Consider the following 19591-nt stretch of genomic DNA (forward strand, 5'->3'; position numbering starts at 1 on the left):
GGAATGCTCACAGCGTGGAGACAGCTACGCATGTGTAGGAGCCCTGAGCGTGTAGAGAATCTGGAGCCTCCTGCTGAGTTTTGCTGTGTAGCTAAAATTGTTCTGCCCTTCAGACATCAATTGCCCCACCTGGCTCTTAGCCCAGGCACACACGACTCCCAAAATGCTCGTAGGTTCTGATGGGCTTTATAGGTCTCACCTAGAGAAAATCCCTGCTTCAAGTCTCTCCGTTTTTCCTGCCCAAGCTTATCAGGCTAGGGGCTCTCCATATTTCTTGATGTAGCAATCCTCCTGGCTATTAGATTATTAACTGGGCTCTTACTGAATTCTTGTGTTCTGGGGCAGAAGGCAGCATCAGATCTGAGCACAGAACCATGCAAAGGCCAAGGCTCAGAGGATCCTTCTTCCCATTGGTTACTTCCCAAGGTCAATGGCCAGGAAACTAAGGCAGGGCTTCAGCCCCAGTCTCTTAGGCTTAGTATAGAAATGGATAATATGGCTGGGCAGTGATGGCACAGGCCTTTAATCCCAGTACTCGGGAGGCAGAGGCAGGCCGATCTCTGTGAGTTCAAGGCCAGCCTGATCTACAGAGTGAGTTCCAGGACAGACTCCAAAGTTACATAGAGAAACCCTGTCTCAAAAAAACAAAACAAACCCAAAACAAACAAACAAAAAGAAATTGATAATATGAGAGTTATAGGGGAGAATTTTAAAGGAATATTCCAACCATGAAGAAATAAGCACAGTTTAACCATGTTCCTGCTGTAAAAACATACGGAGGTGAAAATGAAAAGTGAAAAATGAAATGAAAAGCAAAGTGAAAGTCCCTAGTTGTGCGGGCCAGTTTTTTTTTTTCAACCTGACACAAGCTTGGGTCATCTGAGAAGAGGGAACCTCAACTGAAAAAATAACTCCATAAATGCAAATATATGGGGCATTTCCTTGAGATTAATGATTGATGTGGAAGGGCCCAGCCCACTGTGGGCGGTATCATCCCTGGGCAGGTGGCTCCAGCTTGTATAAGAAAGCAGGCTGACTCTGGCAGCAGTAGCACACGTCTCGGGAGGCAGAGCCAGGCTGATCTCTGTGAGTTCGAGGCCAGCCTGGTCTACAGAGCAAGTTCCAGGACAGCCACCAAAATTACACTGAGAAAACCTGTCTCAGAAAACAAAAACAAACAACCGCCTCCGCCCCCCAAAAAAAAGCAGACTGAGCAAGTCATAAGGAGCAAGCCACTAAGCAGCACCCCTCCATAGTCTCTGTTCCAGTTCTTCCCTTGAGGTCCCGCCTTGAGTTCATTCAGTGACAGACTGTGATCAGGAGTGTAAGCCAAATTAACCCTTTCCTCCACAAGTTGCTTTTGGTCTAAGAGTTCTACCACAGCGACAATGAGCAACTGACACACTCATGGAGGTGACCAGAAGGAAACTTCTGTTCAGAGCTGTGCCTGGTCATACCTGCTGTCCTGGTCAAAGTATTAATAGTGTGAAACTTCATTTTCACGAGGGAGGGCACCTCTTTGGATTATTTATAAAGGCATTCTGCCTTGATTCTCCCTGCAGTAATAATCACTATTTAAAAGTTTGGTGTATTCCGGTTGACATGCCAATCAGGACAGGATAAATTCCACCTGGTCCCAACCCTAGATGAAGAGCTACAGGTGGTCAATGGCTGCTGGGAGAACAAGAATCAGTTTCCTCCAGGGAGGAGCTCCCTTACAGGTTTTCCAATCCCAAAGGATCAGCCCTGGACACATGTACACCAACTAGGTTCAGTAAGTTGCATATACATGTGTGTGTATGTATAGATCTATACATATATTTGTAACAATCATAATAGAAGAGGAAGAATCAGTAGTCATGGAGATAGAGTGCTCATATGTGAAGTTCTCAAAAAGGAAAATAAAACTAAAACATATACAACATTTTAAAAGTTTGTGGTTTTTTGGGCAGTGGTGGCACACGCCTTTAATCCCAGCACTTGGGAGGTAGAGGCAGGTGGATCTCTGTGAGTTCAAGGCCAGCCTGGCCTACAGAGTGAGTTCCAGGACAGGTTCCAAAGCTACACAGAGAAACCCTGTGTTGAAAAACAAAACAAAACAAAAGTTTGTGTGTGTGTGTGTGTGTGTGTGTGTGTGTGTGTGTGTGTGATTATATATTTCCTTTATCTTCATTATAGATTAGCAAATATTTTATCCATAAAAACAGGACCATTGTAGCTTGCCTTTTTAAAAGAACAAACAACACGATTCTTTCCCCACTGGCTGGACTGCAGCCATCTCAGGCCATCTGGCTCTTTGGATTTCTGGAGGTTTGAGTCCCTGCCCCCCAACCTGGTTCTCCCACTGCTCCTCCACGTTCTGGGGGATGGCCAAGGGACACAGGAGCACGCACGTACCATATACAGAGGTCGGCTGCACTGCTGGATACAATCTGTGTAGAACACCATAGCAGCCCTCCGGAAGATTCCCAGATCTGTGTTGACACAATCACATGATGAAAACTCACAGAGAAATGCTTTGCACCTGATAGGCGAGCAATATGATCTAGAACAGCGTTTTTCAACCCGTGGGTCACGACCACTTTGGGGTCCAACAGCCCTTTCAAAGGGGTTGCCTAAGACCATCGGAAACCACGGATATTTATATTAAGATTTGTGACGGAAGTAAAATTACGGTTATGAAGTAGCAATGAAAATAATTTTATGGTTGGGGATCACCACAACCTGAGGAACTGTATTCAAGGGTCACAGCATTAGGAAGGTTGAGAACCACTGCTCTAGAAAACTATGATGTCTTGGAGGGAATGCCATGCGCATGGATCATATAGCAGAAAGGCTGCCAAGGGACATGAATGGCAGGCAGCTGCCACCTTTCGGCTTCCTTCCACTAAGCGTCCATTGTATAAAGGTCACTCTGGTGAGGTTTCCTATCAGCGGAGATGTAATGGGACCCTCCAATCTACCCTAAAAGATTTGCTCTCCATAGTGGGGATTGGGGATCATAACTTGTAAGGGTTCCGATCTACACTTCTCAGTGCGGTTCTGAGTTCCTCAGTTCTGAACCAAGAGATCCTGGGCTGTACTAGACAAAGGGTTTTAAAAACGTAGTCTTGCAATGAGGCACATTTGGAATGGAATGGCATCAGTGTGAGAGGTCTAGCTGCTACGTTCAGAGTCAAGGTCAAAGGAAGTCTCTCTCCCTGTGAGCTACTCATGTCTTGACACCAAAAGCATGACTGAGTGTGTACCCGGAGTCAGCACTGCTGAGCGTGGACCCCCCACTCTGATGGGTCTCTCCTCCCCTTCAAGGCTAGGCTGGGGGTGAACTTAACCAAGAGGAAGGAGCCTGACCCTGTGATAGCCCAGAAGGGATGCACCCCAGCGAGGGTTGCAATGCGGACTGGCTTCTGAGCCTTTCTCTGGATGCTCCTCCCAGGCACTGCCTGACCCGGAAGGGGAAGGCAGGGGGCAGAGCTGGAGGACAGCCCAGGCGAGTCCAGAACCGGTTTAGATCCCTACAAAGGGAGGCAGGGCATTCATTACCTGTGTCAGACACATCTGAATCAGTGGGAAGCAGAGAAGAAATAAGAGAGAGAAATGATCTGTAAGAAGGAAGCCAGACACGTAAACCACCTCTCACTTGACTTTCTTTTTCTTAACACGATGGCTTTAATTGGTTTTTGTAAAAGTGATGTCTGCTCCCCCCCCCCCCCCCATGCAGGACATGGGACTCTGTCTCAGACACACAGAAAGCCCCTCCCCAAGAATAAACAGAGGAGGTCTTTCTCTCCTCTCCTACGTCCATTCAGCACTTGCTGTCGGGAACCCATTTTCTCTTATGAACAACCCACGAGGTCTAACTCCTAGGGTCTGGGACAAAGGACACAGGGGGCGATCTGGGCAATGGCTCTGTGGTTTCTGTCCACCTACAACATGCTCTGTGTTGCTGTCTTTCCTGTGTGCTCTCCTGAGAACTGCAGGGAAAGGAATCTGTAGTTAGAAAGCAAAGGCGTCGAGGAAACGTGGGGAGAGGTTAGAGACGGCCGAACCACCGTCTGCGGCGGACCACCGTCTGCGGCGGACCACCGTCTGTCTGCGGCGGACCACCGTCTGTCTGCGGCGGACCACCGTCTGTCTGCGGCGGACCACCGTCTGTCTGCGGCGGACCACCGTCTGTCTGCGGCGGACCACCGTCTGTCTGCGGCGGACCACCGTCTGTCTGCGGCGGACCACCGTCTGTCTGCGGCGGACCACCGTCTGCGAATGCAGCCTCCTGCTTGTGGACCGACCTCAAACACAATCATTGGCACATGGAAACAGCTGTGAGGTCACAGATCCTCTAGTCCCTCCCCAGGACCCTCCAGGCAGGGTGCAGGTCACCTCTCCCTACAGCCTGTCAGGACAGAGTGGCCTTGCGGTCTCCAAGCCCCTTGCCTGGCCCGTGACACCCAGGTCCAGTTTATAACTTGACTTCTATCTAGTGCCTTCCTGGCTTCCTCTTCCTGACACAGAGGCTAGGTTACAAGGCATGGGCTCCACTCCCTCTCCCCCAAACCTGTAAGAGCAAGAAATTCCCTTTGTTCTCTGGAACTGAGGGCCATTACCCTTCAGGACCCTGTCTTTTTTCCCTCCCTCCCTCCCTCCCTCCCTCCCTCCCTCCCTCCCTCCCTCCCTCCCTTCCTCCCTCCCTCCCTTTTTTTCTTTCCTTTGCTAGGGATCAAATTCAGGCTCTTGTACATTCTAAGGACATGCTTTACCACTGGGCTCTACTCCTAGCTCCCCCCTCTCCCCCTCCCTCCCTCTCTCCCTCACCCCTCCATTCTCCACCCCTCACTCCTTTCTTCTTTTTTAGTATCCTTTATTCTTTTTTATAACTGGAAATTTTCACAAGGTTTGTTTGTGGGGTTTTTACTTGCATTCTTTCCCTGGGCTCTGCCAATATTAGCGGCGGGTCTATGTTTACAACATAATGATTTATCTTGAAATACACAAATGAGACCTTGAGTAGGACTTCCTATATGCTAAAATCACTTAAAAAAATACTCTAACACATCCCGAACCTCCTCCAGTGTATGACGACCGTCAGGAGGTGACAAGCTATTTTCCATACGGCAGCCAGTCCACACTGCCGGAAGCAGTGCTGGAAGAAAGCTGGTCTCAAAAGTCTCAGTCCTCCTATCTGGAAGCAGGGTATGGTTCACTCTGGACAACCACTTAGCACTAGAGAAACGCTCCCTTTGAATGCTGCAGGTGGGCAAAGGTTCCTCGATGTAGGGCTCATGGTGCAACGAGCACATGGCTCCCCTAATGGCTCCCCTTTTGTATTTTTGAGACAGTGTCTCTCTATGTCGCCCTGGCCATCCTGGGACTTGTTACCTGAACTAACATCTTTGAAATTTTGGTAGTTTGTAAAGTGTTTGCAGCCCGCGTGTGGGTGGAGGTGTGCCTCAGCTCTGCGGCATGAGAAGCTACATCTCTCAGCTGAAAACCGAAATAGGGATGATGGTTTATTGAGATCCTATAAGGAGGGAGACGTTCTTAGAGACAACCAAACTTGGCAGGGAGTTCAGAGCCCATGCTCATGATGATTAGGAGCACTGTCATGGAGGGCAGTGAGGACCCTGCGCTGGCTTCCCCTGGGGAAGTTAGTGCCCCTGTTTACTCACCTATCTTGAATCGGCCCATGTAGTAGATCTGGGTGCTGAGGGCCAGAGAAGCAAGAATATGGATTGCAGAGAAGATGACCCAGAACCACACATCATTTTTTCCAAACACCTAGGGATAAAGATGGGGGTGAGCGTGATCCGGGGTTTCCCCAGAGAACTCTGTAAACCCCTGTCTCTTGCTGAGGCTTGTAGTAGCAAAAAACAAACAGACAAGCAAACAAAGACTAGCTCTTTCTAAAGGACATGTTGTCAAATCACCTTCTGAATATTTATATTTATACCCACAGAAGAGCACTGTTCTCAACTGTGGCCAGAAAAACTTTTTTTTTTTTTTTTTTTTTTTTTTTTTTTTTGCAGCGGGCTGCAGCTAATACAGAGACTCATAACTAGTCAACACACCGAGACCTGTGGGCATTCGGCCTAAATGGGACAGTCTATCAACCAGCCATAAGCCATGTGGAACAATGTGGGGGGGGGGGCAAGGATACAGGAGCTGAAGGATGGTGACGGATGTCTTCTGGACATGCCACGGCAGTTGTCATGAACTCACCGAAGCTGTGGCTGCCTGCACAAGACCTGCACGAGATCAGGCCAATCAACACTCCAGGGAGCATGGGGAGGGGTTCGCGAGGCCCCACCCCTAGCTGAGGAGTTATTGGCGGTTGCTAGCTGCTGGAGAAGGGAGAGTCCTTTGGGGGACATGGTGCGTGGCTGTGGGTAGAGTGCTCATGCTGAGGTGGATGGCCTTACACCCATGCACACAGAACACAGCACTAATTCGACTCATTGGGTTATTAAAAACACAAAAAAAATGAAGAAGACATGAAGGCTGGGAGGGGAATGTGCTGGGGGTTGGGGGTGGCTTGAGGGGGTGGGAGGAGGGAATTGGGGGTAGATGCATTTGAGATGCGTTATATACAGGTCCATTGAGATGCATTATATACAGGTCCAAGAATAAATAGAAATGTTTTGCAAAGCCACCTAGCCCTACATGCATTTTGTTTTCTGACCTCAAAACTCACAGGAATCTTTCTGTACAGTGGACAGGGAAAAAAATAATGGCTATTTGGCAAATGAAGACAGGAAGAGATGGAATGGTAATAGAGCAACCATGGAGGGCAGCTGGTCTAGAGCCGGGGTACATGCTCTCCAAAGGACTGAAGGCAGCCAGCAACTGCTGCCCATGCACACTTCGAAATGGTTTCTCTCTTGGGCTGGCTCCTCCAGGCAGCTTAGGTGTTCCTATTCCAGTTTTGACATGACTCGGGCTCCAGTTTAGTCTAAGAACCACCCTCAGCTAGCTTTCCAGGTGATTATTACATGTTTAGAACCATCAGCTTGTAACCCAGCCAGAGTGCCATGAACAGATCCAGATCCATGTACCCAAAGCCCAACAAAGAGACACAAACAAGCAACATTCCCCCCCGCCCCCCCGCTCAAAGGGGATACTTTTCCAGAGGCAGACTGAAGGCAGGCAGAGGGGGACCCACCACTCCGAGGACGGTAAGTGTGATGACAACAGCGAAGGAGGCGTAGGCAGAGTAGGCGCTGGCATTGATGTCTGGGTGGCGGGTCTGGTAGAGCTTCAGCATGCAGAGGCCCGCAATCATGTACATGAAGGAAGTGTCTGAGGACCCAAGTCAAGAAGTTCAGTGGGTGACTGGCAATGACACTCCAGGCTCTATCTTCAGCTCCTGACTGCCCCACCCTGGCTTCAGTGGAATATCTGCTGATGTGTAGAGAGAGGTCTCTAACCTAACAGTTCTTACTGGCTACCTTGAACCTGTTCTGAACCTGGAGAAGGCGACTTGATACCAGGATCGGCTATGGATATGTTTTTGCCATCATGAGAGAGGTGACCCCTGGGAGAAAACCAACACACAGGCCAGGGACATACAAAGGGACACTCGGGGAAGATAGGGTCAGAGCCCTCAGGTAAGCCAGCCACAAAGTCCTTCCTTCCTCTGCCTTCCAGACAGTGAGCAGTCAGTGTGGTGGCCTTATCACTTAGTTAACTCCAAATGGAGTTTTCCACTACTTTCACCCCAGAGCAGGCTAACTCCCCAACTAGGTAAGTTAGGTGGAGGGTAGTCTGAAGGGCAGTGATGTGATGCTTAGGTTAGCCCCTGACACTGTGTTTCATCATGGCATCAGCATTCAGTATAGAATGTTTTCTAGACTAAATGGTGGAGAGAGAGAGAGAGAGAGAGAGAGAGAGAGAGAGAGAGAGAGAAAGAGAGAGAGAGAGAGAGAGAGAGAGAGAGAGAGAGAGAGAGAGAGAGAGGAGAGAAATATAACATACTGAAATCTTGCCCAGTGGCAAGGTTCACTCAGATTATTTCCGCTCACCCCAAATGCCTTTGGAAGGGCTCCTGTAACTCAAATCTAGGTCACTGATATACGTTCTAATTACCAAACTGGAAGTTGGAGTAATTAGGGCAGACGTGGTAACAAGCACTGAGCACGCCTTCCATCATCAGTGCAATGCCCATAGCATAGAAGAGACCAAAGTGTTTGGGAATCCCATACTCCTGAAAAAAAAAAAAAAGAAAGGCCTGTTAATAGAAAGACACTAGTCGGAGACCTGCTCAGAATCCAGAATTCCGAGTGGTGGCCTCAAGTGTGCCTACATACAGTTTATCAGCACAGCATCAAGCCAGCCATCCCTCCCCTTTGCAGGGCTATGTGAAATCACGGCCCATCCCAGTTCATGCCTTTGGCCTGTCCCGCTTCCTCCTCACCATAGCAAAGATGTCTTTAGCTTCCAGGGCTCTTCGATGGAGAAGGTCCCGGCGCAACACTATCAGCAGAAAGAGGAAGCCCAGGAGCACGTGGCCCAGGTTACTGAGAATGTTATTGAAGGCACTATAGAGATGAGTGAGAAATGGTGAGTGTGAAAGCCATCCCGGGGACTCAAAGAATGGATGCAAAAAAAAAAAAAACGAGCTGGGGAATGCAGCATTTGGTGCCTTTCACTATTAACCTTTCTCTGGGCCTTCAGGGTTGGACAATCCCCAGACATCCTTCTTAATCTAACTCCTTGATTTGAAGATGCTCACTTGACAACAGAGCTATTTCTTCTTAGGATGCCTGCTCACCACCCTGCTGTGGGACGGTCTGTATGTTAAATTGCTCTGATTGGTCAATAAATAAAACACTGGTTGGCCAGTGGCCAGGCAGGAAGTAGGTGGGACAAGGAGAGAGGAGAATTCTGGGAAGTGGAAGGCTGAGGCGGAGAGACACTGCAGCCGCCGCCATGACCAGCAGCATGTGAAGACGCCGGTAAGCCACCAGCCACGTGGTAAGGTATAGATTTATGGAAATGGATTAATTTAAGCTATAAACACAGTTAGCAAGAAGCCTGCCACGGCCATACAGTTTATAAGCAATATAAGTCTCTGTGTTTACTTGGTTGGGTCTGAGCGGCTGTGGGACTGGCGGGTGACAAAGATTTGTCCTGACTGTGGGCAAGGCGGAAAACTCTAGCTACACCACCCCTAACATCCACTTGATCATCGCTTGTCCTTATGGCCCTGGCAAAGTATGAGTCCTGAGAGAGGGCTGGTCCAGAGACGGACGAGCATTTAAACTCCACCCATGACTCTCATCAGCAGACCCACCGTGTGTCAATATTCCACAGCTCTCCAACTGGGGATTTCAGGGAAAGCACAGACACGTCACAGACGGTGGCTTTATTTCAGGAAACCACGGCTGGTTCTGCTCTGTAGAGGGAAGTTGGGTTCCTACCTCTCTGGAAGACGTTTTCTTTCACCAAGTTCTGGGGGCTTTAGAACAGCCGGGGTTGTGGATGGATTCTGACATCACTAAGAACTAAGGGAACCAAATTCAGCAAATCCTTACCTGTCTAAGCTTCAGCATCTTCATCTAGAATGGTGGTACTAACACTGCCTACCTCGTGAGGTCATTTAACAGATCGAATGAGAGCTGGCCACGAACTCGTGTTCACAGGCATGTGCCGCCCACAGCTAGGGAATCGGCTTCTAAAAACCTCACAGGCCACGCCTCAGCAGGCTGCTCTTAGGAATATTGCCCAGGAGAGAAGCATACCTGGTCTCTTACATCTAGCTTTAATTCCTCTTTGCCCTGACTAGGGTAGTTTCCCGCAGTTGTTTCCATGGTTTCAAAACCTTAAGTCACGTGAAACAGAAAGAACCTTGAATGCTTCACGAAGCTCCAGGGGGCTGGGTTTATTTACCTCAGGACGCCCAAGGGGTGGGCACAGAGGAAGTTGTAGTAACAGATGTCCTGGTTGCCGGTGACATTTACCACCTATAAAATCAAGTGGGAGAAGAGGGAATGTGGTTTTCTCCATCCTCTGAGTCTGCCCAAAGTCACAAAGAACAGAAGAGGCTCCGAGGGAAGGGAGATGCCCCGTCCTCTGAGGGCCCCACCGCAGCCAGTGAGGGAGTATCTGGTTTTCCTTATCTATCCCCTTGTCCATCAAGAACCTACCTAAACCATAGCAAGCTGCAGGGTCTGACTGGGTCCCATGTAAGTAGAGAATGTTGAGATTATAAACAGTGGCGCTCAAACCTCATAGGGACTTAGTCTTTATTATTATGTAAGGAGGATGGATGGACTGAATATTTCACATCACTAACTTGGCTATACAGAGAAATTATAGAGGATTTAAACAATGCTTATGCATGGTTCTACATCCTGAGGCCCTGATCTACTTGGTGTCGGGTTCTACCTTGGACCCTGCGATTCTTAAAAGTTCCCCCATGTGATTTTAATGCATAGCAAAAATTGAGGGACAGTGCACAAAATGTCCTATCATTCTAAATGGGCCTTCTTATGTCTCATAATTTCTAGAATAATTTATACTTAGAAATATGGATCCCAATTACATTCTGACTCTGGTGACTCGAATCCAGGGTTTATGTGAAGGAACAGTGGGCGTTATCAAGCTATTTCAGTGTGAATTTTTTCATCTGATTTTTAATTTTTTTGTTGTTGGTGTAATACTTTGTTAGTTCCATGAAACTGCTTTTAAACTGCTTGAAAAAGATTTATTTTATGTGTATGAAAGCTTTGCTTGTGTGTGTGTCTTTGTACCACCTGTGTGCCTGACATCTATGGAGGTCAGAAGATTGCCCTGGACCTGGAATTACAGATGGTTGTGAGAGGCCACGTGGGCACTGGGAACCCAGGTCCTCTGCAAGAGCAACAAGTGCTCTTAGCTTTGGAGCCATCTCTCCAGCCCTTATGAAGCTTTTTCTCATTTTACAGACTATCTCCAGTGAACAGGTACAGGCTAAATTAGACTTCTGACTTTTTTTTTTGTTAAGTCTGGAGATTTTATTTTGTTTTGCTTTTTGAGGCAGTTTCACATTGCCCAGGCTGGCCTTGAACTCACTACCTGAGATGACCTTGAACTTCTGATCCTCTGGCCTCTTGGTCCTTATTGCTGGGATTACAGACATGTGACATCTGTTTATGAGGGGCTGGGGCTGAACACTGAGTTTCATGCATTCTAGGCAAACACTCTTCCCACTACAGTCCTTGTCCGTTGGTCTAGAACTTTATTTACTCCATTTACTGTTTCCCGATGACCACACATTCAGAATGATAAATAACAGGTGCCATTGATAGACATTATGGCTGAATGATTGATTTTTTTTTAAAGATTTATTTATTTATTATGTATACAGTGTTCTGTCTGTATGGCCAGAAGAGGGCACCAGATCTCATTACAGATGGTTGTGAGCCACCATGTGGTTGCTGGGAATTGAACTCAGAACCTCTGGAAGAGCAGCCAGTGCTCTTAACCTCTGAGCCATCTCTCCAGCCCTGAATGATTGACTTTATGTTGGTAAAGTAGACAATATAAGGTGCCAGGTTCTTTTGTGATGAAATAATTAGGAAGTAAATGGAAAAGGTCCCAGAGATGAAGTAGTTCATGGAGAAGCCTAATTGGAATTGAAATGGGAAATTATTTAAAAAAAAAAAAAATCTCTTGGAGGCTGGTGGCACACACCTTTAATCTCAGCACTTGGGAGGCAGAGGCAGGTAGATCTCTGTGAGTTTGAGGCCAGCCTGGGTCTATATATCCAGTTCCAGGACAGCCAGGGCTACAAAATAGAGAGACCCTGTCTCAAAAAACAATTAACCAAAAAATATAGTTCTTGGGACGGAAGAGGCTGAGATGGCCTAGTGGTGACAAGCAAACACTGTTCTTCCAACCTGGACTTGAGTTCAGAGCCCAGCACCACGGCAGGAAACTCACAACTGTCTGCAACTTCAGTTCCGGGAGATTCAATGCCTGTAGCCTCTTCAGGCACTACTCTTGCTCTGTCTTTCTGTCTCTCTGTTTCTGCCTCTCTCTGTCTCTGTCTCTCTCTCTCTGTCACACACACACACACACACACACACACAGATTCAGGAAATTTAAAAAAAAATGAATCTTTAAAAAAAAAAGTTTTTGACCTGCTCCCAAGCGAAACTGTTCCCTGTAAGCCAGAGTGATGGCTTTCCCTATGGATGGACACTGGGCTTCTGGGTGGGTGTCATGGCAACACTTACTGTCTGGTAGGTGATAACGAGCTGCATCACAGGCAGGGCATAAAACACGGCGATGGTGATGATGTTCCTGCGACAGAATGAATCATACTTGGTGACCCCCAAGATGACTTTGGACTCTGGTCAGCTTTTAAAAAAAGAATGCTTCCACCTCACAACTCCACACTGAGCTTGCAAAAGCAACTAGGAAATGATGGCGTGGCACCTGATTCTGACGTTTGCCTCTCCTCTCCTGTGCATTTGAACACTTGGCAGACAGGATTTGGACCAAAGCGGACAGAGGGGAAGTAAATGAAACTTACCTGGGTTACTACTGATTGGTATGGTTAGAGCAAAGAATCCTTGCATCCTTGCACTGTTAACTGAAATCATCAAATCATTCATTTATTTAAATGACTAGAGACAGAGTCCTGCTATGTAGCTTTGACTGGCCTAGACCTTGCTATGTGACAAAGCTGGTCTTGAACCTGTGGTGATTTCAAGAGCTGTGGTCACAGACGATGCCATCATGCATGACCTGAAATTATGTATTTAAAGCTAACCATTGGTACTCCATGAGTTGAAGTCTTCCTCCTCCTCTTCCTCCTCCTCCTCCTTTCTTCCTCTTTGTACAACCATTTGTAAAACAGAATAGAACGTACTTCTACGGAACCACATTACCCCTTTAGTGCACTGTTAGATTAAATGTGATTAGAGTGCAGGTAACAAGCGAGGAGTTACCTGTGGAGGCTCTCAGATAACACTTTTAATTCCAAAATGAGAGCTCAGCTACGAAATTCCATTTGCCCCCCCTGGCTTCTTTCTAATGTCTGCATCCAGAAGTAGGAGGACTCTTCAGAAAATAAAAAAGGAGGTATGGGGCGGGGGCGGATGTCACAAGAGACCACAGTTAGTCTAGAGCTTTCTGAGCAGAGGGAGGCCTCCTGCTGGGCAGCTCAGCCTCTTGACTGGGTGGAAGGACATGCCCACAGAATGGCCACATTACAGGTCTTTTTTGTTACAAGTTGGAGGCATCATCATCATCCACAGCATGCCTTATTAAACACTAACTCCATGTGATATAAGGGGCAGTAGCTTTTACAAAGAAAAATGTAAATGTAAAGAATTTAGGGACTGAGAATGTAGCTCAGTGGTGGAGGACTTGCCTTCCCTGTCATATGTGAGCCTGGGTTTGATCTCCAGCACTTCATGACACACATACATAAAAACAAATGGATTTAAGTAATTCAGTACTTTTAAGGAAACCATGAACCTACTAGTCACCTACTTACCAAAAATAAATCTTATACTTTTTGCTGACAATTCTCCGGTCCTTCCTGGACAGATCTGACAGGTACAGGAACATCTAGGACACCAATAGGAAGAGAATGCAGAGCCCAGCTTTGTTGCTGGAGAGTGATACCCACAGCACAGCTTGGCTTTTCTTGTACACAAGGGAGAACATAAGAAAGTTCAGTTTCGTCCCCACTGCAGATTAAAGTTATTCATCAAAGACATTTCCTTTAATTTTACTTTTCTCCGGATACTGCAATGAAAACACCACCATTCTCCGTGGCACAAGGAGGATCTTGCTGATGCAGGAATCCTGCCTATCAGGAGTACTGAATGTTTCACACGTCTCAAGCACTGCCTACTCAGTGTTCAGACCTGCTCTCTGTCGTTCCGGAATTGCACACAGTTGAAACTGTGTGATGTACACCGCTATCTCTTGGTAGATAAAATGCAATGTATTAAACATATGCGGAAAGAAATGGGCTTCGCTCTCAAAAGATGATATGTACAGAAATGAGGATGGTTTCCAGAGCAGCCCTGAGGCAAATCTCAATTTCCATCTGGCTGGATCCCTTTATCCTTCCCTAGTCACAAACACTTCGGGTGCTGGGACTGTGTAATACCCTGTTCTGTTTCATCTGGTGAAGAGGCTATTGTCTCAGGCTCTAGCTAGGTTTCAACTAAAACCTTCAAAGGAAAAAAAATTAAGGAAACTGAGGCACTGGTGAAGTTTATTTTACTACCAAACTTTCTTCCATTTCAAACACCACGGTCAGGGAGCATTGGTACCTTGGTCCGGATGACGTTTTTGTCACTTTCAATATCTGGCATGGTGTCGAAGTCACTCTCCTCCACAGAGCTGTCCGTGTCTGAGTGGCATGGCTGCCCACCATCGGAGGGAGACATCTGTCTTCCAGGACTGGAACTCGACTCATCTGAAACAGAGAACTCATCTGCCTTGAAAAGCCAGGCACAGTCTATGGAGGTCATTCCTCTGCAAAAAGCACAGTGCTTACTCATTCTAGAAAATACTGTGTTAGTCCAAATTAACTCTTTGCCAACAAGACATGCTCCTCTGCTGCCTTCTCAAATGGACTCGCTTATATATATATATATATATATATATATATATATATATATATATATATATATATTTTATATTTGATTGTCTGTTTCTAGGGCTGACTATAAAGAATAAACTAGCATCTGCTCTGTATGTATCTGGATGCAAAAATAACATTTGCGCTTGTGTTTCATGTTTCATATTTTAAGATACGAACACAGATGTATAAGCACGCACGTGCCGGGTTATTTCTGGCTTCTATCATGCATGTGGGTAAACACATGCATATCCAACTGCTGTACATTTCTCGCAGACTATTTATTCAGAGAAACCCCCCACATGCCATTTCCATCATTACATAATGAAAACAGCATTCTCGGGAAGGATTCTTCTGTTCTCATGAATGTTCTAGAGCAGATGGGATCTGTGCAGCGTGAGCGCATGAGCCGAGCCTACCTTCCGCTTTATTTCTTCTGTTCAGATGGTTTAAAAAAAAAAACCAAAAAACCCTGTTCTAACAGGGTTTAAAAATAAGTAGGCTGCACTGAGCCCACATGCTCGAAGTTATAGTCTAACAGAGCAGGACTGCAGGCCCTCTATGGAACTGTTTAAAGTGCACCATTCACAGGCCCACAAGCATCACAGGCCCTGCACTCCTGCCCTGTAAGATAGGTATGGGGGCGGGTCTGGTTCCTTCCAGGAGGCTTTAATGACTTCTAGGCTTGTCCAGTGAATCACCGGTGGCACTGAGCAGGCTCATTGGGAACTCAGTTCGGCTACAGCCATGTTCACCCGCAGCCCTGTCTCAGACTTCTAACGCCCTACTTCCCTGATACCTGGGGAGGAAGCAACTGGTCACTTGGCAGTGGCTGGCTGGGATGTGTCTTTCAAGCCCTAGACTCAGCTCCTCAGGGAGCTGACCAGGTGGCCGCGAGGGTAGAGGACCGTGTGTGCAGGCTTGATGGCCTGAGTTTGATCCCCAGATCCCACAGAGTAGCAGGAGAGAACTGAGTTAGAAGTGTCCTCTGACCTCCACTCATGTGCATGCATACGAGACACACATACACACACACACACACACACACACACACACACACACAATATCAATCAATCAATAAGTAAATAAATAAGTTTAAGGAGCCAAGGAGCTGGTGAGAGGGCCCAGTGTGTAAAAGGTGCTTGCTGTCACTGATGTGGGTTCAGCCTCTAGGACCCACACGGTACATGAACATAACCAACTACAGCAAGTTGTCCTGTGATTCCCCAATAGGCATAGCGGCACATTCTCCCCCCAAACAAGACAAATAAATAAAGATGTAATAAAAAATTTTTAAGTCCCAAGGGAGCCTTGGAAGTTGATGGCAACCACTGTAGTGAGTTCTGCTTAAGTGTAGCCAGCCGATCCAAGAAACAGAACAATAGACCCATAGAGAGTGCTGGAAGGAACTTTCCAGGATATCCAGCCAGTTCATCTTGTACATGCAAGGACGGCGTCCCTGGGCAGCTGGCTGACCCGTGCTCATAATGATTAGTGGCTGCAGAGCCCTCTACACTAATCTCCGCAGAACAGAGACAGAGTTCTACCAGAGGACCCATTGCAGGAGGTACCTATTGCCCCGTAGTTGCTCCCTTCAGGTGTACTGGCAGTGATGGGGTGCGACACGGCCATATTTCCAGAGCCTGCAGCAAGAAACAAAACAAAAAGGAGAGAGATGCTTTACTCTCAGCGACTGAAGTAGCCGAAGCTCTCAGCAGAAACCTTTAAATCTGATTTTCTTTCCACTTGAATACAGGAGTCATCACGGTGGGCCTCAGGGACAAACCTACCCTGCCACCTCTTTCTGTGTGGTTCATAAATGAAGACCTGTTTTTAAATTTCTTTATTTGCAGAGAAAATTCAAAAGAAGTATCATTCAGGGCATGTAAAATCTACACAAAATTGAAATTTCAATATTCAAGAACAAAGTAGGATCCAAGTGTAGCCCCCCCCCTCATTTGGGTACAGAAATGGCTGCTTTCTGCTATGGTGATATACTTGGGTAGTTGCAACTTAGACCATGTGTCTCCAAATATCTGATATATTTACCATGTGACCCTACACAAAATAGTTAACTTGGCAGTACAGCAACGTTCTAGGAGTGAGAGCGCGTGGATCTAGAATCACTGTGGCAAGTGTCTCCATGGAGGAGTCACAGCAGAACTAATGGTCTGTTATTAAGCCACCGTAGTTTGGGGTTGATTTGCTGTATCTTTTAGAAGCATCCTAACTATGGGTAAGAAGGCCATTACTACACTCACTAAAGCCATACGTGATGAGCACAGCAATTGAAAACACGGAAGAAAGCCTGACGTATTTTGAGGGCTATTAAGGGGGGTAGATCAGGTACATCTGTTGCTAATGGGTTGCTGATAGATTAAAGCAGACTCAAACATTCTCAGTGTGGCCCAGGACTCCTAGTAACAAAGAGAGCGTCCCCCTTTCTCTGAGAGTCCAGGGGTGTCTCCGGAGTCACCCCACCACTCACAACAGGAAAATACCTTCAGCCTCCTATGTGACTACCAGGAAAGGTGTTATTCCTTATGGTTAATCCATTGCTGAGAGTTAGGAAAATAGATGGGGAGCAGAGGCTGCAAATGGGCAGGCATCCAGGCAGTGTCTCTGATCTCTTGTCGCAGTGTCTGCCGGAGCCAAACTCATAGAGGGAACCCAAAGCTACATTCCTTCCCTGCTCTCTGAACTTTGCCAAGGATTTAGATACTGAAGGGCTGGTGGGAATCTGGAGCAATTCCTCTTTTTGAGAGGTGAGCTTGCCGGTCACATGACTGACAAAAGGTCCTAGAGTGATTCTCTCTCTCTCTCTCTCTCTCTCTCTCTCTCTCTCTCTCTCTCTCTCTCTCTCTCTCTCTCTCTCTCTCCTTCCCTCCTTTCCTCTTCCATTTCAATAGGACTTTGGGAACTGAATCTAGAGCCTTTCATGGTTCATGCAATTTCTCTACCACTCAACTACATTCCCAGGTAACTCACCAGCGTCTTATGATGCGATCGGGAAGCGCATTCAGCGAACATAACTAATATTCAGAAACACCTGTGCTCTCAATACATTTCAGTGATTTTTCTGAAAATGTTCTTTGTTGTTACATAAAAGCTACAGTGTGCCACATACATTAAAAAAAAAAAAAAAATGCAACAGCTCCGAACACTTCCTAGTCACAGTCAGCTTTCTTCATCCTACCTTCAGACTTTGTTCCATTGATGAACTAACTCTCAAAAAGTCATAGTTTTTGAGGCCAGCTCTCCAGGCTTCATTCCATGTTTTTATTTTGAAACTCTTTGTGTCCCCATTGATTTCCTCCACTGGGGAGAATAACTAAGTGCCAAATTCAAGATTTCCAGACGAGTCAAACCTGATGGTCTAAGAGACTCATTTCCCTTTTCCCCTTTGGTGAATGAGCCAAGGGCCGCCTCAGCTAGTCAGCGAGACTTGGAGCTAATGAAATGTTCTTGGCAGGCGAGGGTGTTCCCCGGGCCTGCAGGATGGAGACTCTCCCTGGCATTGTTTCTGGGCTTGATATATTTATTATTTAGGGAGCTCAGACCTCTGACTTGCTTGGGCTAACCCTTAAGGACACAGTATGACGTCAACATCATGCATGCTTTCCATCCAAGTTCAAAGCTGAGAAACGATTATCTTTAGACGCATTGTATGTGGGGTGTAGGGGGTATATGGGTGTGTGCTGGGGATCAAATCTATGGTCTTGCATGTGACAGATAAACACTCTATCACTACTGAGCTATATTCCCAGCCTGGCTTCAGACTCTTGAATGTTAAGAATCAAACTGGCCGGGCGGTGGTGGCGCACGCCTTTAATCCCAGCACTCGGGAGGCAGAGGCAGGCGGATCTCTGTGAGTTCGAGGCCAGCCTGGGCTACCAAGTGAGTTCCAGGAAAGGCGCAAAGCTATACAGAGAAACCCTGTCTCGAAAAACCAAAAAAAAAAAAAAAAAAAAAAAAAAAAAAAGAATCAAACTGGAGCACAGAGACTGATGTGTGAACGTGTGGCTGTCTCCTTTCGATTCGGGCCAGTTCTGGCTTCATGAGAACACAGAGTCTGGCCACTGCCCCTGTCCTGCTTACTACAAGCTCTGCCATTACCAGAGCCACCGCTGTTCCTGATGCTCCCATTGCCGGGGCGGAGGCTGCCCCTCCTTCAGACTGAAGAGAATGCATTGTGTCAGGCACTCTGGACTTTCTAACAGCCTTAAGAGGTGGGGGCTCTTATTACCGCCATTTTAAAGATGATAAAATAGAGGTGTTGAGAGATCAAGCGGCTTCCCCAGCCAGGTAGGCAACGGGTAGAGAGCGACTCGTTGTACTATCTGCTGAAACGTCTTTGTGCAAAATTAATTTTTTGTTTATATATATTTAAGAGGCATAACGTATTGATATATGTGCATGTGTGATACACACACACAGCAAAATAATGACCACATGTAAGCAATATGTCCTGCTTCCCAGTGAGTGGACAATACAACATGTCAAGTCTTGTGGGATTGCTCCCGCTTTGAGAACCTGCTTCTGGCTCTTGATCTGAGCCCAGCCCTCAGAGTGTTTCCTGTTGCTTTGCGTTCCATTGACTTTCTACTTCTCACAGACACTTTGCTGATGGGAGAGAAAGACATTTCTATAGCCTCATTCTCCCCACCCCCGCCCCCAAGGTCCCTCCTGTGAGTGTCTCCTGGTAGCACAGCTCCGTAAGCCTGAAGGTCACCAGCCGGTCCTCCCCTGGCTGGCTGGAGCTTGCCCCTCTTCTGCTCTAGTTTTGGCCAGTTAGGTCTTGGCTCGCTCAAGGTCATGGGACACTGGAGGTGTTGCCAGCTCTGCCTGGGGCTTCTCTGTGCACAAAGGCTCAGTATCTCCTCCCTATTTCAAAGCCCGTTGTGGCAAGCATACCTGTTTTCTACTTCCTGAAGGGAAGAAAACACCTGCTTTCTTCAGGCGTCCTCAACCTGGGCCCAGCTGGTGTGTGTAAATTGGTGATTTTCCAGT

The 19591-nt window shown here is 47.1% G+C and overlaps 1 protein-coding gene across 5 annotated transcripts in view; it reads right to left on the reverse strand.

The window, feature by feature from the left end:
- Positions 1–19591, reverse strand: part of Sidt1 (SID1 transmembrane family member 1) — a 95417-nt gene that overhangs the window by 11814 nt on the left and 64012 nt on the right. For 3 of the 5 annotated variants that reach the window (XM_076548871.1, XM_076548872.1, XM_076548870.1), the window contains exons 11-20: positions 16153–16224; positions 14271–14416; positions 13481–13554; positions 12213–12279; positions 9883–9956; positions 8408–8531; positions 8080–8197; positions 7157–7293; positions 5667–5775; positions 2398–2474 (exon numbers count right to left, since the gene is read on the reverse strand). In XM_076548871.1, coding sequence (XP_076404986.1) covers positions 2398–2474; positions 5667–5775; positions 7157–7293; positions 8080–8197; positions 8408–8531; positions 9883–9956; positions 12213–12279; positions 13481–13554; positions 14271–14416; positions 16153–16224 — 998 coding nt within the window. Of the gene's footprint in view, positions 1–2397; positions 2475–3543; positions 3559–5666; positions 5776–7156; positions 7294–8079; positions 8198–8407; positions 8532–9882; positions 9957–12212; positions 12280–13480; positions 13555–14270; positions 14417–16152; positions 16225–19591 lie in introns of all 5 variants that reach the window. The other 2 variants (XM_006975769.4, XM_076548869.1) reach the window with 1 other exon arrangement.

The sequence above is a fragment of the Peromyscus maniculatus genome, chromosome 12 (genome assembly GCF_049852395.1).
Source record: "Peromyscus maniculatus bairdii isolate BWxNUB_F1_BW_parent chromosome 12, HU_Pman_BW_mat_3.1, whole genome shotgun sequence".
NCBI lineage: Eukaryota > Metazoa > Chordata > Mammalia > Rodentia > Cricetidae > Peromyscus > Peromyscus maniculatus.